Here is a 25,807-nt window from a genome sequence, read left to right on the forward strand (position 1 = left end):
TCCTGGCTCATTCCTTTAGCCCAGTCTCGGCCTCCAGCCTCTCCCGCTCGCCTGGGCCGTTCTTCTTCGCAGTCGCAGTTCCCGCCTTACTGCTGAGCCGACGGAGGAGGGGCGTCAGTCGTGCTGGTTCCAGCCTTTTCTGGCGCCGAACTCCCGGACCCGCCCCCCCGCGCCAGTTGCCAGGGAGCGGTTGCCATAGAGCTGAGCAGTTGTCCGCGTGCGCAGGCGGAAGTCCCGGATTGAAGCGCCGCCATTTTTACTGCTCGGACGCGGAGCGAGAAGCCGAGAGTCGGAGACGCTATCCGCTTCCATCCGTCGCGCAGACCCTGCCGGAGCCGCTGCCGCTATGGATGATCGGGAGGATCTGGTGTACCAGGCGAAGCTGGCAGAGCAGGCCGAGCGATACGACGGTGAGTTGGAGGGGTGTCGGGGGGCTGGAAGTCTCGGACCCTCCGCCGCCGCCCACAGAGGCCGGGAACCGGAGACAAAATGGCGGCATCGTCCCCGAGTCTGGCTCGGGACGCGGGTCGGGAAGCGGGAAATGTCCTGCGGGCTCCCGAAGCGGTGGGAGTCTCCGGGCCCAGGAATTTGACCCCTCCGGTGTCCTTAGCTTGCAGACGCTCGCCCGCCAGCAGGCCGGGGAGTAGGGTGGAGGAGTTGGTTGTAAAATGGCGGCTGAAGGGGGAGGGCGAGTCCCCGGGCGGGGGAGGGGGGAGGAGGTGGCGGGTGCCGTCTCCCGGCGCGCAATCCCCACGGGAGCTTTCGGGACCGTGGCGGGATGCGGAGGACAATCGGGTGGGGTGATGTGCGAAGCAGCAGCGGTCGCTCGGGGGAGGGCGGAATCTTAGGGAGCTGGAGCGCGGGCGCCTTTTCAGGGAAATATGGCGGGTGGGGGCGGTGGCTTTTCCCGGGAGGCCCAGTGTGGGGCGGCGGCTGTGGAGCCTCACAAAGGAGAAGCCTCAGGAGCGGACGGCTTCTCTGGGCCGCTGGTGGGGAGTCGTCTTTGGAGAGGGTGGAGTGTGTGGAAATCACTGCAGATTGATCATCCTTGGGTGGAGGCAAGCTGAGATGCTGCGATTGGATTCCTTCCCGCAGGCCGGCGCACCTCGGAGTTGAGGGTTTTGGGGGGCTTCTCTGCCTCGCCTCCTCCCATGGATGTGTGGAGCCTCACTCGTGCTCCGTTTGTTCTCACCCAGGGGATCCCAAAGTTCCTGTGGGTTTTTCTTTTTTCTTTTCCCAACCTTCAGAAGCCCGAGTTCTGATGGATAGAATTCTTAAATACAGGAGACCAGGCTTGCCAGGACCCTGTAATAATGATGGCTTTTTACAGTACCCGTGTCTCAAGTCTACCCGTTTGTAAAAATGACTTTTCTCTTCGCACTCAGCATTATGACACATGGAAAGACCTGTTGAAAAATAGTTAATTTAAATAATGTTTAGTAACACTCCCTTGGTTGACGACGTAAGTTTGGAAAATTCGTGTTGCTTGGCTTGGGGATCTTTACCTATTTTGAGGACTCGGTTGAGGCTTGGGGATTTTGAAATACAATTCTTTTTTTTTCCCCCTGTTTTATGACTTCATTGTTGCGTGGCTGGGGTTCCAACCCAGGGTTGCATGCATGCAAAGCAAGTGCTCATATACTAAGATACACTCTACCTCTGTTTTATCTATTTTAAGCAAATGGTTTTATGTACATATTTTAATAGTTATTTTGTTCACTCGACACCCACTACTTCCTCACCCCCGTGATGTAACCCAAGCCCTTGTACAGTGCTCTCTGTCACTAAGCTCTATCCTTAGCTCGTGCTAATTTGAATTTAGTCTTATCACCATTTCATTGAAATATCTTTTGTGTTTAGTCAGTTGTAGGCAATTTATGTTTTTTTTTGTGCCTTCCCTTTCTCTGATTTTGTACCTAGATACTTCAGTTAAGCAATATCTATCAAAGTAGTATTTTAAAAGTGATAAATCACATATATGTTTACCATGATTTATTTATGTTTGTTTAGGAATAGGGTCTCACTCTGTCGCTCTGGCTTTCTTGAAACCTTAGTATGTAGACCAGGCTGGCCTCTAACTCACAGAGATCCACCTATCAGTCTCCTGAGTGCTTTGATTAAAGGCATGTGCACTAAGGCAGATAGGTCCTTGTGATTTTAGTGTTGGGGGCTAGGATGGGATGCATGTTTGGAATTAAGTGTTATTGCCCCTAATTTTTTCCAAATTACTTAAGCCACTTGTTTTTCAAAAGTTAGGTCAGACCCTTTTCCTTGAATTCCAGTTTGGCTCTGTTGCAGCTTTTCTAGAACTAGTCCTAGAGTCTTGTCAGAAATTACTGTTCCAGCCTTTGGAATTTAGAACAGAAGGCTTCAAAACCCCCAGTTTAGGAAAGATACTAAACTGAATTTTGCCTTTCAGGTTTGAGTTGCTGTTGGCTTCTGTTGGGAGTGGGAGGAGGTGGGATGGGGAAAGTATGAATGTAGCTCAAGGTCAGCCTTCATTTTAGTGTTTGTAGCCAGGAGAGTTTGGTTGTAATGGAGGGTTCTCTCTCTGCCTCCCTGAAAGAAGTGTCCCCTGAATCTAGTGTCCTTGGGAGGAAACATGAAATTACATTTGAAGACTGGGGATTTAGGCTTAGTGTGAATGTGACCCCTCCTCCCAATAGAAAGGTATTAGGGAATCTTTTTGCTTTGTTTCTGAGTCATTTTTAGGAAGGATTTGGAAACTTGCATGATTGTAGCTTCCAAATAAATGGCAAGTTAACTTTAAATCATGCTTGTGATTTGAGTGCTGAGGGTTTCTGACTAAAGTCTGGCCTTGTTAGTTATTGAACATAGGAGTGTAGACAAGCCACTTGGTGACTGTCCCTTTGAGACTCTTAAAGAAAGAAGGGAATGCAATAGGAAGCACTGCAGTGATTTGGCATGAGGAGGGATCTAGAGCGGGAGAGGCAGGAAGGCAGTCAGGAAACCCACCACTACTTGACTGACTGCAGTGATTCAGCTTTGTTTGTGTAATAGAAATGGCTCTATAGAAGGGATCACTAAGTAAAATACCAACTGCAATGCGAATGCATTGGGATTCTGAGTTTTGGGTACTTGGATGTAAATGTTGGCCTTTTAGCTGACCTTCCTTCTTGTTACTGTCCTAGGTTTATCTTGTATTTTGCATACTATGTAGAATCTAGTGCCTGAAGTGTCTTTTACTCTCCCTATAGGGAATTGAAATCAATTTATATAGATTATTTAATGGTTTTGGAAGAGGAGGTGAGAAGCTATGTTTCACGAACAGAATCGTTTAGGAGTTTGTATAGGAATTATCAAAGTTTGAGACAAGGACTGTTGACTTTAATAAGTTTAATGTTTCGCTTGGTTTTTTGAGACAGGGTCTCTTTAAAGAGCCCTGGCTGTCCTCGAATTCACTATATAGTCCAGGTTGGCCTTGAACTCAGAAATCCTCCTGCCTCTGCCTCATAAGTGCTAGGGAGTGCTCTACAACACCCAGCTTAGTTTAGTAATCTCTTTAACAAGTCAGTAGTCTAAGAAATAGGGGTGTTTTTCTTTTTTTTGTTTTTGTTTTTTGTTTTTTTGAGACAGGATTTCTCTGTGTGTAGCTTTGGCACTCGCTCTGGATACCAGGCTGGCCTCGAACTCACAGAGATCCCCTTGCCTCTGCCTCCCAAGTGCTGGGATTAAAGGCATGTATCACCAGCGCCCGGCCAAATGATAATTTTCATACATAATTAAAACATTAATACAGAAAAGTTAAGGGGGGGAGTTGCTGGGGATTGAACTGCCGGCCTTGTGTATGCTATGCATACCATGGAACTATAACTACCCATCTCTACGAGACAGGGTTTCACTAAGTTGCTTAGGGTGTTCCTTGAACTTGCCATTGCCATCCTACCTCAGCATCCCAAACAGCAGAGTTTGAGCTGTCCGAAAAAGTAGTATTTTTCCTATTTTCTGGGATCAGAGTGGTCAACATATGTAATACTTGGCTTGTGTGGTAGTTCTGTTTTTGTCCTTTCCTAATAATCTTCATCCTGCTAGAATCTCCTCAGTGGGGCCTAGTATGGTGGCACATCCCTTTAAACTACACTTAGAAGACGGGGGAGGCTCTTGAGTTCCAGACTAGTCTGAGCTATGAAATCCTGTCTGAAAAAAAGCAAATTAACCAGGTAGGCAGATGCAGGCAAATCTCTGAGTTCTAGGGCAGCCAGAGTTACATTGAGACTCTGCCTTCTAAAAAAGAGAAAAAACAAAACAGGATTGGCTCTATGGGGTGTGGCTTTTCCGCCTCTTGCCCCCTATCCCCCATGGTCGATTGGGTCACTCTTGAGTACTGCAACACCAGAAATGCTTCTGTTCTGAGTCATTGACTTGAGAGCTGTTTAAAACACCAAAGCCTCATTTCTAAGAACACACTGTGCTAGTTAGGGAAGGATGGGGAACAAACATTTATTATTGATTTGGAGGCAGGGTCTCACTGTGTTGCCTTGGAATTCACAGAGGTCCTCATTTTTGTGCTTCCCATGTGCTGGAATTAAATGTGCTCACAGTCATGTCCTCCCTTGCCTTCTTGAACAAGGAATGCTCATCACAAGGTGGGGTCCTACACACTGTAATCCCAGTGCTGCTAAGGAAAAGAGTGGATAATCTGGGGTTGAAGGTCAGCTTCAGCTACATGTAGTGAGTTTGCAGTTACAGGACACTGTCTTCGACTCCTTTCCTCAGGTTTTGTTTTGAGACAGGTTTCTCTGTGTAGTCCTGGATTTCTTGGAATTCATCTGTAGAATAAGTTGGAACTTGGAGATCCACCTGCCTCTACCTCCTGAGTGCTGGGGTTAAAGGTGTGCATCACTACTGTCCAGCTGCACTTCAGATTTTTGTACAATGTTGTGCATGTTTGTCTTACACAATTTACGGATACCATGAATTGATGAATCACTGTGTTTTGAAGTGATTTTTACTATTGTGGATGTTCTTTAAGCATTCTGTTCATTTTAAATTTTATTTGTGTATATGTGTGGTTTTTGTTTTGTTTTCCTGACAGGGTCTCACTATGTGGCTCTGATTGTCTTGGAACTCAATCTGTAGACCAGCCTGGCCTTGAAATCACAGAGATCCAACTGCCTTTGTCTCTGAGTGCTGGGACTAAAGGCTTTTGCAACTATACCTAGCTGTGTATGTGTGTTATGTGTGGGTTAGCATGTGCTCTGGCACATGTGTGGAGGTCAAAGGACAGCTAATGGAAAACTCAGGTGGTCAAACTTGACGGCAGGTGTCTTTACCTGAGCTGTCTCACAGGCCCTCTTTTCACATAAAAACTGATTTTTTTTTTTAAAAGATTTTATTTATTATGTATACAACATTCTGCTTCCATGTATATCTGCACACCAGAAGAGGGCACCAGATCTCATAATGGATGGTTGTGAGCCACCATGTGGTTGCTGGGAATTGAACTCAGGACCTCTGGAAGAGCAGTCAATGCTCTTAACCTCTGAGCCATCTCTCCAGCCCAAGAACTGCTTTTATTTTCTGTATGTTTTGCCTTCTTTGTACCACATGCCTGCCTGGTTCCTGCAGAAGTGAGACGAGGACATTGGATTCCCTGACACAGGGCTTACAAGTGGCTGTGAGCCATTTTGGGTGCTGGGAGTCAAACATTGGGTTCTCTGCAAACCACAGAGCCAACTCTTCCATTCTCTTTCCACCTTTCATTTAAAAAGTTCTGAAGCAGGGCAATGGGGCTTCAAGATCAGTCCCAGTAGGAGGCTGAGGCAGGAGGATGTACATCTTAGCAATTAAGTCAGACTTGGTCTTAGAGTAGAAACAGGGCTTGAGTATGTTGACTTAGTGATTGAGTGCCTGCTGAACACATGCAGGGCATTGGGTTAATTTGCTGGCTGGGGGAAACCCTGTCTTGAAAAAACTTAGTTGAGGCCACCTGATGGCATAGTGAGTTTCAGACCCATCAGGGCTTATATAGGCCTCTGGCCTTCTTGGTGCACTCATAGCAACCCCCCCCCCCTACATCATTTAAAATCTTAAAAACTAAACGAAAAACCACCCCTGATAATATCTGTCTTTGGGCCGTAGCTAATGCCACACATTTATACAGAGTACTTCTAAAATATTTTTTTCTTTTATTTTCTACATGAACGTCCTTAATAAATGTGTGGAACATTTTTGGAGGGGCAGTGGGTGGGCATATAATGTTACAGATAGCCCAGATATATTAGAATCTAATGGAATGTAAAGTAGAATCCACCAGACAATAGCCAGTAGCAGCACTCCAATGTAGTTACTCCTTCTTGTGGCTAGTTTGTTACAGTTAAGTACTGTTACATCCAAATTGGTAGGTGGAGTTGCCCATATATCTTTATGGATTGAGCTCATTTTGTATTTCTGATGCTCAACCAGGCCTGTAGGAATAGTTAGTTTCAGGGGCTTGTTTCAGCTCATTAAAAAGAAGCAAGTTATGACAAAGGGGTGTTCAAATTTATCATGAAACCCAGATGTTTTGGGGGGAGGCAGAGGCAGTTGGATCTCTCTGAGTTTGAGACTGGTTTTCAAGAGCTAGTTCTAGGACAGCCTCCAAAGCCACAGAAAAACCCTGTCTTGAAACCCCCCCCCCAAAAAAAAAAAAAAAGATTGTGCTGGAACAGCTAGAATGAATTTGACGTGTGTGTGTCTGTGTGTGTGTCTGTGTTTCAATGAGGATTTTGGAGGTAGAACTCAAGTCCTTATGCTTGTATTGCAGGCACTTCCCAGTCCCCATTTTTATTTTAATGGCAGCTCACAGGTTTCTCCACACTGTCACACAGACATACATGCAAGCAAAACACTAGTGCACATAAAAAATAAAAAGGAATCATTAAAAAAATTTCCTAAGCTTGTTCCTGTACCACAGTTACTGTAGCTCTGAGTCCTGAGAACTTCAGATTTTGCATTTGGTAAAAAGCAAAATGGATCACAAGAAAATTGAAATCCTCTCACTCTCCAAAGTGGGAATGTGGAAAGTCAAGGAAATTGTAGTCACTGACAATAGAGCTAGCTGGCATACTAGCTAATCAGTCCGACAGTGTTAGAGGCAAATATAAATATGCTGGTTTTATTTTGTCTGCCTTGAGTTGTGTGGTGGTTTGAATAGGTATGGCCTCCATAGATAGACTCATGTTTAAATGCTTGACCCATAGGGAGTGGCACTATTAGGAAGTGTGGCTTTATTGGAGGAAGTGTGTCATTGTGGGGATGGGCTTTGAGGTCTCGTATGTTCAAGCTATGCCCCGCGTGGGACATAGACTCCTACTGCTTGGCTGCCTGCAGATCAAGATGTAAAACCCACAGCTCTTTCTCGAGCACCATGTCTGCCTGCATGATGCCCTGTCGCACAATGATGATAATGGACTAAACCTCTGAAACTGTAAGCCACCCGAGTCAATGTTTTCCTTTTTATAAAACTTATGAGTTGCCGTGGTCATGGTGTCCCTTCACAGCAATAGAAACCCAAAGTAAGACAAGCTAGCTACTTTGGTTGGTTTTTGGCTTTTTTTCGAGACAGGGTTTCTTTGTGTAGCTCTGTCTGTCCCAGAACTCTGTGTTTAGACCATGCTGGCCTTGATCTCTTGAGTTCCAGGCCCACCTGGTCTACAGAGCAAGTTTCAGGACAGTCTCCAAAGCTACAGAGAAACCCTGTCGGGGGGGTGGGGTGGGAATTAGCTGGATGGTGCACCCCAACATTCATGAATGAGGCAGGGGCAGGGGGATCTCTGAGTGCTAGGCCTTGAAAAACCAAAAAAAAAAAAACAAGATTTAAATGAAGACGAATAGGTAACATTACTGGTATTTAGTCAAGCATGTTTTACTCTAAAGATAGTATTCCTTCCATTTCACACTTGATATTTGTGCAGTTTTGTAAACATCAGTCAAAACCAAGGCTCTGTTTCTCCTTTCCCTTCTCCCTTCTCTGTTCAAGACAGTGTCTCATTGTAGCTCACTCAGACTAACCTTGAACTTGCTTCTTAGCATAGACGGCCTTGAACTGCTGATCTTCTCATTGAAGCTCTATTCTTAGTTTTTAATTTTACAATGTAGAAATTGCTTTGGGGGCCTGGGGAGATAGCTCAGTCTGTCAAGTGCTTGAATGCAACACAGATACTGAGTTTAAGCCCCACACCCACTTAAAAAGTCTGTTGCTTGCTTGTCATTCCAGCATGCTTGTGATCCCATCTCTGGGGAGGCAGAGATGGTGAATCCCTGGGGTTTCCTGACTGTTCACCCTAGCCTAATTGTTGAGCCCTAGGATTTAGTGAGAGAAGTTGTGGAGACTGGCAGTGGATCTCTGGGAGTTCAGGCTAATCTGGAGTACAGAGTGAGTTCCAGGACAACAAAAGCTGCATAGAGAACCCTTGTCTTGAACCCCTATACCCCCCCCAAAAAAAAACAAAACAAAACAAAAAAACAACACAAAAACAAACCAAGGTCGATGGATGGTTTCCTGAAGAACGACATCTGAGGGTGGCCAAGGGACTCCACATGTACTTGTAACTGCACAGAAATGAATACACACACTGAAGTACATAAAGAAAGCTGCTTTCAACAGACTTTTGGTTTAATTTTATTGAGTCTTGTTGATTTTGTATGAGTATGTTGGTTGAGTATATTTCCCAATGGAGAGGCAACAGATAGTGGAAAGTGGGACAGCTGAACCCCAGCAGTCATTAAATAGTCTCAGGACCTGTTTTTCTTGGATACATACTGAAGAATTGCCTGCTTCTGACTGCTGGCCTTCCCTCCCCCCTCCCCCCATTGTATGCTGGATAGACTGGCCTCAAACTTGATATCCCCTTTCCTTTTACTCACTTCCTGATCGTTGATATTGCAGGCCTGTGTCACTACACCTGAGGAATTGATTTTCTGAGACATTATTTTTCATGTGTGCACCAGAGGGCCACCTCAGATGTCATTCCTCAGGTGCCTCCCCACCCTTTGAAATAGGGTCTTACTGGCCTATAACTTCAAAAAGTAAGCTATGCCATCTGGCTAGCAAGCTCCAGGAATTTTTTTTTTTAATTTTTATTTATGTATTTATTATGTATACAATGTTCTGTCTGCATGTATCCCTGCCGGCCAGAAGAGGACACCCAATCTCATTACAGATGGTTGTGAGCCATCATGTGGTTGCTGGGAATTGAACTCAGTACCTCTGGTAGACCAGTTAGTGTTCTTAACCACTGAGCCATCTCTGCAGCCGCTCCAGGAATCTTCTTGTCTCTCCCATTTCTCTGTTGCTAGAATTGCAAACCATTTTGCTGTGAATTACACGTAGAACCTTGCACACGCTAGTTACACAAGTAATCTACCACTGAGCTTTTTTGTCTGCAGAGGAATCTCACTGTTGCCCAGGCTGGATTCTTGGCCTCAAGTGGTTCTGACTCAGCCTTTCCAATTGGAATTTGCAAATTTTATTGTGCTCAGGCATTGAACCTAGAGCCGATCTAAAAAGATCACTAGACACCTGCTTTCTACTGAGTTAGCTATGTCCTCAGGCACTCTCTCTCTCCCCCCTCCCTCCTCCCCCTTCTCCCTCCCTCCCTCCATCTTCCTCTCTCTCTCTCTCTCCCCCTTCTCCCTCCCTCCCTCCCTCCCTCCCTCCTCCCCCTCCTCCTCTCTCTCTCTCTTCTCTCTCTCTCTCTCTCTCTCTTTCCCTCCCTCCCTCCCTCTCTCGTTTTCGTTTCTTCTGTAGCTTTGGAGCCTATCCTGGCAGCACTCGCTCTGGAGACCAGGCTGGCCTTGAACACACAGAGATCCGCCTGTCTCTGCCTCCCGAGTGCTGAGATTAAAGGCGTGCGCCACCAATGCCCAGCTTCCTCAGGCTCTCTTGCTTCTTAACCTTGTTCTAACTTTTTCCCCCTAGGGTGAGAGAGCTGCCTCAGTAGTTAAGAGCTCTTTTGGCTTTTTTGGAGGACTTTGAATTTCATTCCCAGTACCCATGTGGTGGCTCACAACCATCTGTAACTTCAGTCCCAGGGAATCTGGTACCTCTGGCCTCTAAGGGCACTGTATGTATGTGATGCAGACATGCAGGCAAAACACCTATACACATAAAAATGTCAATAATAAAACATTTTTTCTTAGACTCTTGTGAGTGTATCTGATGCATACATATGTATGAGCAATAATGGTAGTGTACTGTGGAAGTCAGGATAACTTGGTGGAAGTTTGTTCTTCCCTTCCTCCTTGCAGGCTGTGGAAATCTGACTCGGGTCATAAAGCCATCTTATTGGGCCCCTTCTATGTTTTGAATGAAACGAGACCTCACTATGTTGCTTAGGTGTGTGCGTGTGTAGGGAGCAGTGCTCAAGTTGCCTTCCCTTAGACTCTCTTATTAGCTGGAACTTGAGGGGTGCCCATGTGTTCTGTGATATGCTTGGACTAAGTTTTGTTGCTTTGTGTGTATACCTAAATTTTTTATCTATGGGATTGAGGGCCCACGTCTTACTGTGTGGCCCAGGTTGATTTTGAATGGTGATCTCATACCTCTGCCTGACTTGTGCTGATTGTAGGCATGCAATTTATAAAGCTGAATTAAAGCTTTATAAAAGACTTGTTCAGGAGGTGGAGGCGGAATGTCAGGAATCAGCACCATCTTGTCTGCATGGAGAATTCCAGACTACCTTGACTCTAAAAATAAATGGGCTGGAGAGGTAGCTTAGCAGTTAGGAGCACTTGCTACTCTCATGGAAGACCCAGGATTGTTTTCCAGTCAGTACTCACATGGAAGCTCACAACCATCTATAACTTGTTCCAGGGGATCCATGCCCTCTTTGGAATTCCTCAGGCACTAGGCATGCATGTGGTGTACAGACATACTCAAAAACATAACACTCAATACATGTAAAATAATTCTAAACAAAAGGCTCTCCTGTATGCATGCCTGTAATCCCAGCATTCCACAGGTGGAGGCAAAAGGCCAGCTCCTATATAGCAGAATTCAAGGCTAACCTGATTGTTCTCTGGAGTCCTACCAAAGAGGTTTTTAAGAATACTTTGTTATTTTACCCTTAATGAACCTTCCTGGGATTGAGAACCATTGGAATAGATAATTGTTCCTCAGATAATTGACTAAATTAGCATCACTTACTAAACTCTGGGATTTGGTCTGCATCTAAATTTATCTTTATCTTTGGATATGCAATGATTGTGCCTTTTACTCCTTTGGTGGTGGTAGGCAGGTGGTCATCCTTTTGAGACAGTGTCTCCTAGAGCACAGGCTGGACTTAGGTCAGGTCCTCTTAACTTCCTTTGCTGGGATTAGAGTGATTTCAGCTGTGTACCACAACACTTAGCTTCTGGAGCTTGTCTTTAGAACCAGCTGTTTGTTTACATATATACCTTGTTGACTTTTTTTTTTTTTTTCCCTTGAGACAGGGTTTCTCCTGTTACTTTGGAGGCTGTGCTGGAACTTGCTCTAGGCTGGCCTCGAACTCACAGAGATCCGCCTGCCTCTGCATAAGGTTTGATGGGGGCTGGAGAGATGACTTAGTTAAGAGGACCAGGGTTCAGTTTCCCAGAGTCCACTTGGCAGCTCACAACTGTGTATGACTCCTGTTCCAGGGGATCCAGCAAAACACCAACACACATAAAATACAAATAAACTATAAAGTTTCCTATAGCTGAGGGTGACATTGATAATGGACCTGCAATCTCAAGCAAGTGTGGGCCTTGCAGGTATAGCACCATGCCAACTGTAGTGTAGTTTAATGAGGAGGAAAATGTGGCTGAAAACGAGAATTGTGGGGCTAGAGATGTAGCTCAGATGGTAGAGTGCTTGCTTGCCTGACAAACATGAAAGTGTGGGTTCAATCTCCAGGACATGGTAAGACAGGAAGAGATTATGTGCACTCAAGAGGATCAGAAGTTCAAGGTTATTCTCCATCACATAGCTGCAAAATGAGTTTGAAGCCAGTCTAGGAAGCATGAGACCTTCCTTGTCTCAACAAAACAAAACCAGAGGATTAAAAGAAGGGAATGAGAGCTGGGCATTGGTGGTGCACGCCTTTAATCCCAGCACTCGGGAGGCAGAGGCAGCCCAATCTCTGTGAGTTCGAGGCCAGCCTGGTCTCCAGAGCGAGTGCCAGGATAGGCTCCAAAGCTACACAGAGAAACCCTGTATCGAAAAGCAGGGGGTGGGGGGGTATGAGGATGTTGTCAAGAGGTTCTTTTCTATGTATCATCAAAGGCACTGATAAAAAGGGGCTTGAGCACTGGACCTTACAGAGGTCTGGGTTAGAAAGAAAACTGGAACCAGAGCTTCTAAGGCTTGCTCTTAGCAGGCATGTGGTCAGTGCTCAGTACACTTGTGGAGATTTCTTCTTATACTTTTGCCCAGTGTGAGTATAGATAGCTTTTTGTTATTTTGAGACAGGGTTTCTCTGTAGGCCAGGCTGGCATTGAATTCAGAGATCCTCCTGGTTCTTGGGAGGCAGAGGCAGGCCTGGTTCACAGAGCAAGTGCCACCATGCCCAGCAATGTGACTATAGCTTTTTTTTTTTTTTTTTTTTTTGGTTTTTGGAGACTGGGTTTCTCTGTGAGCTTTGGAGCCTATCCTGGCACTTGCTCTGGAGACCAGGCTCCACCTGCCTCTGGCCTCCCAAGTGCTGGGTGGGATTAAAGGCGTGCACCACCACCAATGCCCAGCTAGACGATAGCTATTTTTTAAAAAATATTTATTATGTATACAGTGCTCTGCCTTCATATATGCCTACAGACTAGAAGAGGACACCAGATGGTGTTAGGTGGTTACGAGCCACCTTGTGGTTGCTGGGAATTGAACTCAGGACTTCTGGAAGAGCAGCAGGTGCTCTTAACCACTGAGCCATCTCTCCGGCCCCAGTATAGCTTTTTAAGAATGATGACTTGACAGATTGTGAGCAAGTTTAAACAGCAGGATAGTTTATGATAAAACTGTCAAGTGTGGCAGAGATTTGATGTTTAAAAAGCCCCTCCATTAAAAAAAAAAAACAAAAAATAGACACGGCAACTCACCTTTAATCTCAGCACTTGGGAGGCAGAGGCAGGCTTGATCCTCAGAGCGAGTTTCAGGACAGTTAGGGTTCTATTACACAAAGAAACCCTGTCTCCAAAAACAAAACAAAACAAAAAACAGTGGTGTCCATTTGAAGGCTGTTGCTCATGTGTAACTCTAAACAAACATTTTCTTTTAACTATTCTTCTTAAGATTCCACATGGTGTAAATGCCTTAGTTTGTACTAACATGCATGCATGCCTTCTCATTTATACAATTGAAACAGTTGAATTTCTGTGTGTAACTACAGTATAGGGCAGAAGTCCAGGTCTGGCAGCTGCAGCAGGAGAGGCTTGGTCATCCATCTTCAGTATGCCAGGCAAAGTGAGATTTACTCAATGTGGGTACATTGGCAAGAGGAACATGTAGTGTCTAGTGGCACCAAGTTACCTTTGGAGTACCGGCAGGAGTTTAAACGAAAGGAAGAATTATGGTAGGGGCAAGCACAACTAGTTAAGAGTGTGGTCTGGTTGAGCTTTGTCTTGGTTGGGCTTTGCAAGGTGGTCTGGAGCATTCCCTCTCCTCTGTCATCGTCAGTGGGCCCAGTCTGATTCATACAAAGTTCCAGGGTGCTCTCATCTACCATGGAGGTTTGGGGGCATGTTCTGAGGTTTTGTTTTCCCTGGTATCTGAGGTTACCAGGTTAAGGTTACCAGATTGAAGGTTAAGGACAATTACTTATCCCCTGCCTTCTTCCAAATAAAGAAGGAAGATACAAAATGATGGCCAAATGTCAGGCTTTCATTTTTGTTGTAAGTTTTTTGTATGTTTGTGCCTGTGTGCATGAATGGGGTGTGGGCATATGCAAGAATTTGTGTGTGGAGATATCATGGAGTCAGTTCTCTACCTCTGCCAGCCACCTTTACCATGGGGCTACCAGGGATCAGATTCAGGTTGCAAGTGTCTTTACTAGATGAACCATCTTGCCAGCTTTCATCCTCATTTGTAGTTATTACCTAATAGGTTCAAGTGAGTACTAGTGCTTTTTGCCAAAAACATCTAAGTGCCTGTTTCAAGTAGGTTTATTATTTACTATTAATCATAGAAATAAAAATGAATAAATCAGTCAAAATTGGTTTAAAGGCAGAATTAATGGCCTGTCTCTGCTTTGGGCTTTTAATTTTTGTTCTTTATTACCTATCTATCTATCTATCTATCTATCTATCTATCTATCTATCTATCTATCTATCTATCTTGAGACAGGGATTCTCTGCATAGCCCTGGCTGTCCTGAAACTGACACTATAGACCAGGCTGGCCTGGAAATCAGATCCACCTAAGTGCTGGGATTGCCTTTGCTCTTTTAATAATACCTGATTTCACGCCCTGTTATTGGTGGGGTGGGGGTGGGGGGGTTGGGGATTGGTTCAAGACAGGGCTTCTCTGTATAGCCCTAGCTGTTCTGGAACTTGCTCTGTAGACCAGGCTGGCTTTGAACTTAAGAGATCTGCCTGACTCTGCCTCCTGAGTGCCAGGACTAAAGGTGTGCGCTACCACCTCCTGGTTTTCATAGCCTTTTAAAACGTGGTTTTTATTGGCCCTCTTAAAACATTTTTAAAGGAACATCTATTATTGTGTGTGTGTAACTGGGTTAGTTTTGTTTGTACTGTGTGGTTTCATGTATTGAACTCAAGTTGCCAGACTTGGCAGCAAGCATATTTACCTGTTAAACCACGGACCCTTAGTTGGTTCTTAAGAGGTACATCTTCATCCTCTAGTTTTTTAAGCTCTTATTTTAAAATTTAGTTTTGTTTTATGTGCATTGGTGTTTTGCCTGCATGTGTGTCTGTGTGAGGGTGTCCGATCTTCTAGAACTGGAGGTACAGATGATTGTGAGCTGCCATGTGAGTGCTGGGAATTGAACCTGGGTACTCTGGAAGAGCAGCCAGTGCTCTTAAATACAGAGCCATTTCTCCAGCCTCATAATTTCTTAATTTCTAAACCACAGCTCTTCAGAAGTTTTTAAGATAGGAGATGTAGCTCAGGTAGTAGCGTGCTTGCATAACATTGTGTGAAGAACTAGGTTGGAACAATTTCACACACCATGTAGTGGTACATGTCTTTGCTACCAGCACTCAAGGTGGAAGCAGCATCAAAAAGTCAAGGTGAGCCTGGGACATGGGAAAGAAATCCTGCCTCAAAAATAAATATGATTACAAGTTATCTTCCTGAATTATTTATATATTTTTGGAGTTGTCTATAATTTATTGTTCACTGCCATTTCCAATATTTATATATTTGCATTTTATGTATATGTGTTTTGCCTGCATAAATGTGTGTGTACAAAGTAGGTGATTGGAACCAAACATGGATTCTTTGTAACAGCAGTAAGTGTTCTTAATCCCCAGCCATATCTCCTTCCAGCCCAATTATGTTTTTTTATTTTTATTTTTATTTTTTAAGGCTTATTTGTTTGTGTATATAGTGTTCTGCCTGCATGTATGGCTGCAGGCCAGAAGAGGGCACCAGATCTCACTACAGATGGTTGTGAGCCACCATGTGATTGCTGGGAATTGAACACAGGACCTCTGGAAGAGCAACCAGTGCTCTTAACCTCTGAGCCATCTCTCCAGCCACAATTATTTTTGGGCCGGGCGTTGGTGGTACATGCCTTCAATCCCAGTGCTCGGGAGGCAAAAGGCAGGCAGATCTCTGAGTTTGAGACCAGCCTGGTCTATAAGAACTAGTTCCAGGACAGCCTCCAAAGAAAGCCACAGAGAAACTGTGTCTTGAACCCCCCCTTCATCCCCCCCAAAATAATTGATTTTTGGGTCTGGAGACATGGCTCAGGGGCTGGAGACATGGCTCAATGGTTAAAAGCACTGACTGTTCTTCCAGAGGACCACATGGCAGCTCACAACTGTCTGTAACTCCCAAGATCTGACACCCTCAAACAGACATGTATGCAGGCAAAATGCCAACGTACATAAAATAAATTAAAACAAATAATTTATTTTTTCTAGGCAGTGGGTAGTTGCACATCTTTAATGCCAGTACTTGGGAGGCAGAGGCAGGCAGATCTCTGAGTTTGAGGCCAGCCTACTCTACAGCCAGGACTGTTACACAGAGAAACCCTTCGTGGTAGTTTGAATGTAATTGGCCTCCGTAATCTCAGGTAGTGTCTCTATTAGGAGTTGTGGCTTTGTGGGAGTTGGTATGGCCTTGTTAGAGGAAGTGTGTCACTGCGGGGACAGACTTTGGGGTTTCCTATGATCAGGATACTGCCCGGTGAGTCATGGTGGTTATTCCTCCAGCACCACTTCTGCCTGCATGCTGCCATGATCCCCACCATGATGATAATGGACTGAACTGCTGAAACTGAATTGAGCCCCCTCAATTAAATAATTAAATGTTTTAAATGTTTTCTTTATAAGATTCGACCTGGTCATGGTGTCATTTAACAATAGAAAACTCTAACACACCCCGTCTCTCAAAAATCACCATCTGTGATGGTCTCGGTTTCTCTCTCTCTCTCTCTCTCTCTCTCTCTCTCTCTCTCTCTCTCTCTCTCTCTCTCACCCACCCACCCTCTCCTGTAACCTTTGCTGGCCACTCAGGACTTGTGTTTGGTTTTATTACTTTGACATTAAGAAGATTAACGTTGCCTTGAGTTTTGGTGAACATTTTTTCCATTTAGGAGAAGTTAAGATTTATTATCTTGAGTGCTCTGGCATTAGGAATATTGATCAGCTTGAGGGGCTGAAGGGATAGATGGCTTAGAGGTTAAGAGCATTGGCTGCTTTTTAAGAGGTCCTGAGTTCAATTCCCAGCAACCACATGGTGGCTCAAACCATCCATAATGAGATCTGGTTGCCCTCTTCTGGAGTACAGATATTACATGGAAGCAGAATGTTGTATACATAATAAATAAATAAAAAAATCTTTAAAAAAGTTTTATTAGAAGCATAGAATTAGACCTTGGGGTAACTTGTCAGTTTGATAATGGATACTTGTATCCTTTAGATATTTCACATCTTGTTTGTAAGGTTAAAGATTGGTGATCTGGGTTGAGAGGATTAAGTTTACTGGGGACATTTTTAGTCTCTTTCTTTAAAAGAAAAAAAAGTTTGACTGATAGCGGTGGCACATGCCTTTAATTCTAGCAGAGGCAGAGTGAGGCATATATTTGAGTTCCAGGACAGCCAGGGCTGTGTAGAGAGACCCTGTCTCAAGAATATGAGTGTGTGTTTTAGCCAGCTGGTGGTGCTGGTGCTGGTGCTGGTGCTGGTGGTGGTGGTGGTGGTGGTGGTGGTGGTGGTGGTGGTGGTGGTGGTGGTGGCGCGCTTTAATCCCAGCACTCAGGAGGCAGAGGCAGGCGGATCTCTGTGAGTTCAAGGCCAGCCTGGTCTACAGAGCGAGTTCCAGGACAGGCTCCAAAGCTACAGAGAGAAACCCTGTCTGGAAAAAACTAAACAAACAAACAGTGTGGCATACATGTATGTACATGTACTCTGTACATGCCTGGGGCCCTTGGAAGCTAGAAGAGGGTGCCAGATCCCATGGGACAGGAGTTGAGTAGTTTTATCTGTCATGTGGTTGCTGAGAATTGTACTTGGGTCCTCTGCAAGAGCAGTAACTGTTATTACTTGTTGAGCCATTTCTTTAGTCCTCAAGTCTCTTTCTTAAGCCTATGTGTGTGGATATGTGCATGTAAGTGCAGGTGCTGTGGGGGACAGAGGTGTTGGATTTTCCTCAGAGCTGGAGTTAGAGGTATAGATATATGGTTATGATTTGCCTGAGCATACATGCTGGAAATTGTTGGTTCTCTCTTGTCTTGTTATGTGTCCCATGCCCAAGATTCACGTCTTGAATTAGTAGGGGAGGCAGAGGCAAGATCATCTCTGATTTTGAGGCCAGCTTGATTTACAGAGCAAGTTCCAGGATAGCCAGGGCTACACAGAGAGAAACCTCTTCTCAAACAACAAAACCCCCAAAACACACTACAGTGTGAAGCCCTGTCTTTTTGTTGTTGTTGTTGTCAAAGAGCTGGACAACGCTGAGGCAGGCAGATTTCTATAAATTTGGGTTCAGCCTGGTCTACATATCGAGTTCCAGTCCAGCCAGGGCTATGCAGTGAGACCATTTTTTTGTTGTTGTTTTGATTTTTTTTTTTTATCATGTATACAGTGTTCTGCCTACATGTATCTGCAGGCCAGAAGAGGGCACCAGATCTCACTACAGATGGTTGTGAGCCACCATGTGATTGCTGGGAATTGAACACAGGACCTCTGGAAGAGCCACCAGTGCTCTTAACCTCTGAGCCATCTCTCCAGCCACAATTATGGTTTTTATTTTTTTTAATAATTCATTTTTGGGCTGGGCGTTGGTGGTACATGCCTTCAATCCCAGTGCTCGGGAGGCAAAAGGCAGGCAGATCTCTGAGTTTGAGACCAGCCTGGTCTATAAGAACTAGTTCCAGGACAGTCTCCAAAGAAAGCCACAGAGAAACTGTGTCTTGAACCCCCCCTTCCTCCCCCCCAAAATAATTGATTTTTGGGTCTGGAGACATGGCTCAGGGGCTGGAGACATGGCTCAATGGTTAAAAGCACTGACTGTTCTTCCAGAGGACCAGGGTGTAATTCCCAGCACCACATGGCAGCTCACAACTGTCTGTAATTCCCAAGATCTGACACCCTCAAACAGACATGTATGCAGGCAAAATGCCAACGTACATAAAATAAATTAAAACAAATAATTTATTTTTGCTAGGCAGTGGGTAGTTGCACACCTTTAATGCCAGTACTTAACCTCTGAGCCGTCTCTCCAGCCCATGAGACCATTTTTACTGTTACTAGAACTAAAGGAATTTTTATGCCTTAGTTTCTTGGGTGCTTGGATTGCGTGTACCTTCCAACCTGCTGGATGCTGGAAGTTTTTGGTTGTGTTTTTTTCTTAAACTCCTTTTGTTTGTTTGTTTTTTCAAGACAGGGCTTCTCAGTGTGTAGTCCTGGGTGTCTTGGAACTTGCTCTGTAGACCTGGCTGGCCTCGAACTCAGAGTTCAGTCTGCCTCTGCCTCGCCTCTAGAGTGCTGGGATTAAAGGTGTGTGCCATTACTACCCAGGAGTTTTTCCTTTTTATTTTTTGTTTGTGTTTGTTTGGTTGGTTGGTTGGTTTTGGTTATTCGAGACAGGGTTTCACTGTGTAGCTCTGGCTGTCCTGAAACTCACTCTGTAGACCAGGGTGACCTGAAACTCACAGAGATCTACCTTTCTCAGCCTCCTGAGTGCTGGAGCTAAAGGTGTGCGCCAATTCTACCTGACCCCACACCCAGTTTGAGCCAGGTTTCTCTATAGTCCTGGCTGTCCTGGAACTCATTCCACCATCACCCACCTTGGGTGTTGGAAGATCTTTTAAGAAGACTGATTTAATACATGGGGAGGAAAGCATTTGAAGCAGTGCCACTTGAAGCATTTAAGGTGCTCAAGTGGATGAGTTAGATGAATGAATGACCGACCAAAAAACCAAGATTCAGAGTGAGAGTCGGGGATGTTTGTAGCTCAATGGTAGATTACTTGACTCTAGCTCCTGTCCCAAGCACAGCAAACAGTGGGATTGGATAAATTAAGTAAAGGTGAATGACATTTGATTATCTCAGCAGTAACCATAGAGTTGTCTCAGTGTAGTGGATATCTAACTATTAGACTGTTAACACACAGTGAATGTAAAATGACCCAGAACACAACAGGTCTAGTGTGTTTAATTTTAACATGCCTATTTCTGTCTGTAGATTATGTTTCAGAATTTTTATGCAATAGTGATTTTCAGCTAGCACTCACTGCCTTCAAGCTATCAAAAGTCTCATAGAAGGCCTGGAGGGATGGTTTAGTGGTTAAGAGCACCCTTATGGCAGCTCACAGCTACCTGTAACTCCAGTTTCAAGGGATCTGATGCCGCCTTGTAGCACCAAGCACGCATATCAATTCATAGACATACTGGCAGGCAAAATACTTACACACAAAAACTAAAAAGAAAGAAAAGAAAAAAGAAAAATTCTTAGGGTCCAAAGGAGTGGGGCATTCCTTTAATCTCAGCAGACAAATGTAAGACGATTGTGCAAGTGCCAGCCCAGGCTATATAGCAAGACTCTGCTATACTTCCCTTTCCCTCAAAAAATAGTTTCAGAACATGTATTCATGATCTGCAAAATGGCTCATCAGGTAAAGGTACTTGTCATGAAGCCTCACAAAATCTGGGTTTGGGGGCTGGAGAGATGACTCAGAGGTTAAGAAACCTGTTCTTCCAGGGGTCCTGAGTTCAATTTCTAGCAACCACATGGTGGCTCACAACCATCTATAATGAGATCTGGTGCCCACTTGTGGTCTGCAGGCATGCTTGCAGATCGAACACTGTATACATAATAAATGAATCTTAAAAAAAATCTGGGTTTGATCCCTAGAACCCACATGGTAGAAGGAGGAGACCTGTTACCCCAAGTAGTGATCCATCCAGTCAAGAGTTTTAGTTCTCTGATTCAAAAATTTTGATCACATCAGCTGCAGATACATGACAGCCTTTCCCTGCTACAGAAATGTTTACTTAGAATTGATGAAGCCCTTGCTGTAGAGATTTCATGAAATGCTAAATATGCTGAGTGAGGAATTTTATGTTAGTGAATTAGTGGGAATCCTTGAATGGCCAGGTTGGTTCAGAGTTGGGGATCAGGCAACTTTTGTGCATAGCTGAGGGAGACTATGGTTAGGGTCATGCTTCAATTGGTGATACCAAGAGAATAAAGATAACTGACATGAGGGTTTCATAAAACACTTGTAGTGTTTATAAGAAACTCAGAGTGTTTGGGTTCATGCTGAATCTGTCCCTGAATCAATGTGTAAAGGAGTAGAACTTCTTTAAAGATAAGGGGGCTTCAGTTTGTTGGAATCTTAAAAATAACACATATTGGTCACTCAACAGTTAATTAAAAATTAGGTGGCCCACCCAAGTATCTGAACAGTTCATCTCTCCAGAGAGGGTAGTCAAAATATCTAATAAGCAACTAGAAAGTAGATGGGGCAGAATTCTAACATCATTACAGACTAAAACCACAGTGGGCAGCTGGGGGTGTAACTTAATGGTTGAGTGCTTACCTAGTGTAAAAGGCCTGGCTGGTTGGGGTCAGTCATTTCAGCAACTGTAAAGGGGTGGATTTTAAATTAGGAAACTCAGGTTGCTAATCTGGAAAACTCTAATTTTTGTTTTGTTTTTGTGAGATAGGTTTCTAACTATGTAGTATTCCTAGTTTGTGGTGGGGGGGGAGCGTTTACTATTACAGCATGAACTATTACTGCATTTGGCTTAATATAGCTTAATTCATTGTGATGAATTGGCTAATGTACTACTCTCAGGGAATTACTGTATGCCTAGGATGCTCTTTAAAGTGTAGATTCTTAGCTGTTACCATTAGGGATTCTGAATCAGTAAATCTAAAGGTCTGTTTGATAATAGTGTCATTAAGACCTTTGTAAAAACCACCGTTTCCCCTTTTATTTATAATACTCAGTATTTATTTTCAATTTTTTCCTGTTGGGCATAAAATGTTAGTATTTATCTTTTTGCTATACTTGGAATATGCCCCCCCTTTTTTTGCTTGCCATTTAGTGGTAACAGCAATTACCAAAAGTTATAGCAGCATAAGAATTTATAGTGTGTGTTGCCCCTGTCCCACTTTTGTTTGTTTGAAACAGGCTCAAACTCATAGAAATCCTCTGTTTAAGTTTCCAGGTTCTAGGAATACAGGCATGAGCCATTGTTGCACAGTTTGTTTTATTTTAAAAATGGTCCCCTGACATTTAATTTGTTGATGGTTTGGTCTTCTGAGATTGAGGCATGTGTGTGGCGTCCTACCCCCCACTCCCCAATTCTTGACTTGACTCTTTTATTTTGGTGATTGTAAAGTTATTTTTGTTAAACTACTTTTTATTGGAAGGATATGTGCTCCAGATTAGACAGGGCTTTGTGTTCTGGCTGAGCCAGCTCCTTTCCTTTCATTTATTTTCAGACAGGATCTTCCTGTGTAGCTTTGGCTGATCCCATACTCTGGTAGCTCAAAGTGGATTTTGAACTTCAGGCAGTCTTTTCTGCATCAGCCTCTATGTTATGATTGCAGGCATGCACTCCCCATCTGGATTTCCAGCCCCCCTAATTGTCTCTCTCTCTTTTCTTTCTTTTTTTTAAACTAGCTTTGCAGGGGAAAAAAGGTAACCGTGAAAGGGATGGGTCAACAAAACTTGTTAAATCTATAGTCTCCTTTTTACCATTTCCCGCATAGAAATGGTGGAATCAATGAAGAAAGTAGCAGGGATGGACGTGGAGCTGACAGTTGAAGAACGAAACCTTTTATCTGTTGCATATAAAAATGTGATTGGAGCCAGAAGAGCATCCTGGAGAATAATCAGCAGCATTGAACAGAAGGAAGAAAACAAGGGAGGAGAGGACAAACTAAAGATGATTCGGGAGTACCGGCAAATGGTGAGATGTTACCATTTTATTTGGTTTGATAGTGTTTTTGAATGTGTATGGGCATTTGCCTTGCCTATTTCTTTACCCATGTAGGCCAGAAGAGGGTGTCAGATCCTCTGGTACTAGAGTTACAAGTGTTGTGAGCTGCAGTGTGGGTGCTGGCATTTGAAGCTGGGTTCTCTGCGAGAGCAGACAGTGCTCTTAACAGAGTCCCTCTGTTAAAGATCTAGAACTAATGATGTTATTTAAGCTGACTTCAGCTTTGAGTGCTGGGATTAAAGGCATACTACCACACCTATCTTGATAGGTTTTTTTTTTTTTTTTTTTAAATGATAGTTTCTTCATGTATAGGTGACACTGAGTTAATTTATAGTTTTGGTACCATTAACTTTTTGTATATCTGTTAGAACTGATTAGCTTACATAGAGAAAGGGTTTAGTTGTGCTCAGTTTTAGAGGATTCTGTCCTGGATTTGGAGCTTTGGATGGCATTGCTGGGTTCATGTCTGATAGCAAAACTGCTTAGGTCTTGAGCCAGGACGCATAGAAGACATTTATCCAAGCCAGAGTAGTGTCCATTTGTTATCTGAATTAACAAATTAACAAATCTAAATTATTGCTTTTCATGTTTATGTTTACTATCTGGTAGAGAAAGGAAACTTGATTCTTTTGAGTATCTGGCTAAATCTCAGGCATATAGCTTTAAGTAATTTGTGTTATACATGGATATTTTAGGTCACCACCCAATATAAACTACATAAGTACATAGGCAAATGTATTTTTAACTTTTCACTTACCTTGGTTAGAAATTACAGACTAGAGAATATTTTGGGGTGAAAGCCAAGGACTGTTTGTTGTAAAAGCTACAGGGGGGAAATATCCTAAGGGGAAGGAATGCTAGGGATTAGACTTGGAATGCACACTTTACCACTGTGTCCAACATAGGCAGTAAGTTTTGAACATAACACACAAAAGTAAAGAACAAATAGAACTGTTGCTTTTGCTGTGCTACTAGAAAACACTTCATTGACTACTTTTAGTGAACACATAGGGCAACTTCAGGTTTTTGTTTTTGTTTGAGTTTTTCAAGACAGGGATTCTCTGTAGCTTTGGAGCTTGTCCTGGAACTCTGAAGACCCAGCTGGCCTTGAACTCACAGAGATCTGCCTGCCTCTGCCTCCTGAGGGCTGGGATTAAAGGCTTGTACCACTACTGCCTGGCATAACTTCAGTGTTTGCATTTATTTATGTACATAGGGATCGCCATGGTTCATGTGTAGAGATGAGGGCGTCTTTGTGAGTTGGTCTTCTTATACTCCTATGGGTCCCAGAGCTTGAACTCAGGCCATCAGCCCTACCAACCGAACCATCTTGCCAGCCCCCGTGTAGGCCAATTTGATAAATATTTGTATGCCTCTCTATACTAAATAGTTGGATATAAATACTGATGAAACAGAACTACTTTTTTTTTTTAAATGGAGACTCATTCTGATTGTTGTTTTAAACACTCTGAAAATAATTCATGAAATTATTTCAGATGGTTTGTAAGTGTATTATATTAAAAAATGGGAGCCTCCTAATGCATGCTGAGCTTTTGCCCAGCATACGTAAGGTTCTGGGCTTAATCCCTAGCAACATTAAGAAGTAAATAAATGGCCCTGGAAAGGTAGCTGTTACCCAATTTATAGGTGATAAAACTGGAGATATGACTGGTTTAAGGAACATGCCAGAGGTCTTAAGGAGGTACGTTGGGATTATTGTTCTCAGATACCTTGGAACAAAGACTATGGATCGGCAGACAATTTGGTTTTTCTCAAGCATGAAGACACTGAGAAAAATTACAGTTAGACTGTAGGATGTGATGAGGAAACAAGGGAAAAACTGGTCAATTAGGAGATGAAGCTAAGAGTCTGAAGTTTTGATAAGCCTCTTAGTAGGAATAAGGAACTAGAAACAGAAGGAGGTGGCCAGGGATTGTCCAGGGTAGAGCAGAAAGTTAGGGCTGTTGAAACACAGGCAGGTGAGGAAGGAGATTAGACCAGTGGTTTGTTTATACCATGGTGATATATCAGGTCACTGGAAAGAAGATGGACTGTAGTTACTTTGTGAACAAGGGAAAGGGGCATGGACACGTGCAGTGATATGGTTGCTGAGTATGGGGTTGCAAGGAGAGCTTTGGAATAGTAGCTAGTAAGGATCTAGGAGAATGTAACAGCGACTCGATCTCAACTTGAAAAGCCACAGGAGAGGTGCAGGCAGTCTTACTGAACTAAGGGCAAGATTATAAGAAGAAAAATGGGAGAATTTTTTAGTGTCTGTGAATTATAGAAAATGGAGAGCAAGACGAACGTTTGTGAGATTGGCCAATCGCATCTCCTCAATGTTGGAAGAACTAACTGTAAGCTAGAAACCAGGGACTGCAGGCACAGGCAGCCCAACACTCTGGTGCAGTTTGCACAAGGCTCAGTTTTATTGTCACGACTCCTTTTTATTACAGCTAACATCTGAGGTGTGTGAATATCATTTACCCTTTCTATTCTGTAGAAATTGAGGAAGGCCATAAACTTCTCACATTTGTTGGCATTTCAAAGTCTCTCTCTCCTTGAGAAATACCAACATCAGATATTCATGTAGCTGTGTCAAATTCATTATATCACATAACCTTGCATCAAACCCCAACATGTACTTAGAGATATTGTGTGCTTTAGACATTACAAACCAATAGAGAGATAGATGTTGACATTAACTTTGAGCTACAGTTACTTTTGCTGTTGTAACTGGTTCTGATCTTTATAATGAAGTGAGTGATTGTTGGAACATATTAGTACTGAAGACAAATTGTCTGGGTTTAATCTTGGAACTGCTTTGGTTCAAATCCTGTCACCCACTTCTTACATATTTGTTGTGGTGCTGGGAATTGTTCCTTCTAGGCCAGCACCCTACTACTAAGCCATATTCCAGTTAACACTCCTGTTGTTTTAAAGTTCTTTCTTTCCTTTTTTTCCCCCCAATAGTTTATTGACTTATTTACATTGTTGCATCTGTAAGGGTGAGCTGCTATGTGGGTGCTGGGAATTGAACCCAGGTCCTTTGAGGAAGAGCAGCCAGCACTCTTAACCATGAGCCATCTCTCCAGTCCTGTTTTAAAGTTCTTTTAAGTTGATGGCCTTCTAGCAAATGCTACATCTTTAAAATAAATATATACACGTGTGTATGTATTTATATACATACACATTTATGACTTATTAGAGCCACTTACA

General features: G+C 43.6%; 1 protein-coding gene across 1 annotated transcript in view; it reads left to right on the forward strand.

Annotated features, from left to right (window-relative positions):
- Positions 1–232: 232 nt before the first annotated feature.
- Positions 233–25,807, forward strand: part of LOC100753603 (14-3-3 protein epsilon) — a 36,994-nt gene continuing 11,419 nt past the window's right edge. The window contains exons 1-2 of the mRNA XM_027426726.2: positions 233–410; positions 22,359–22,558. Of these exons, the coding sequence (XP_027282527.1) occupies positions 347–410; positions 22,359–22,558 (264 nt within the window). The 5' untranslated portion in view covers positions 233–346. The remainder of the gene's footprint in view (positions 411–22,358; positions 22,559–25,807) is intronic.

Source organism: Cricetulus griseus, chromosome 7 (assembly GCF_003668045.3).
Source record: "Cricetulus griseus strain 17A/GY chromosome 7, alternate assembly CriGri-PICRH-1.0, whole genome shotgun sequence".
NCBI lineage: Eukaryota > Metazoa > Chordata > Mammalia > Rodentia > Cricetidae > Cricetulus > Cricetulus griseus.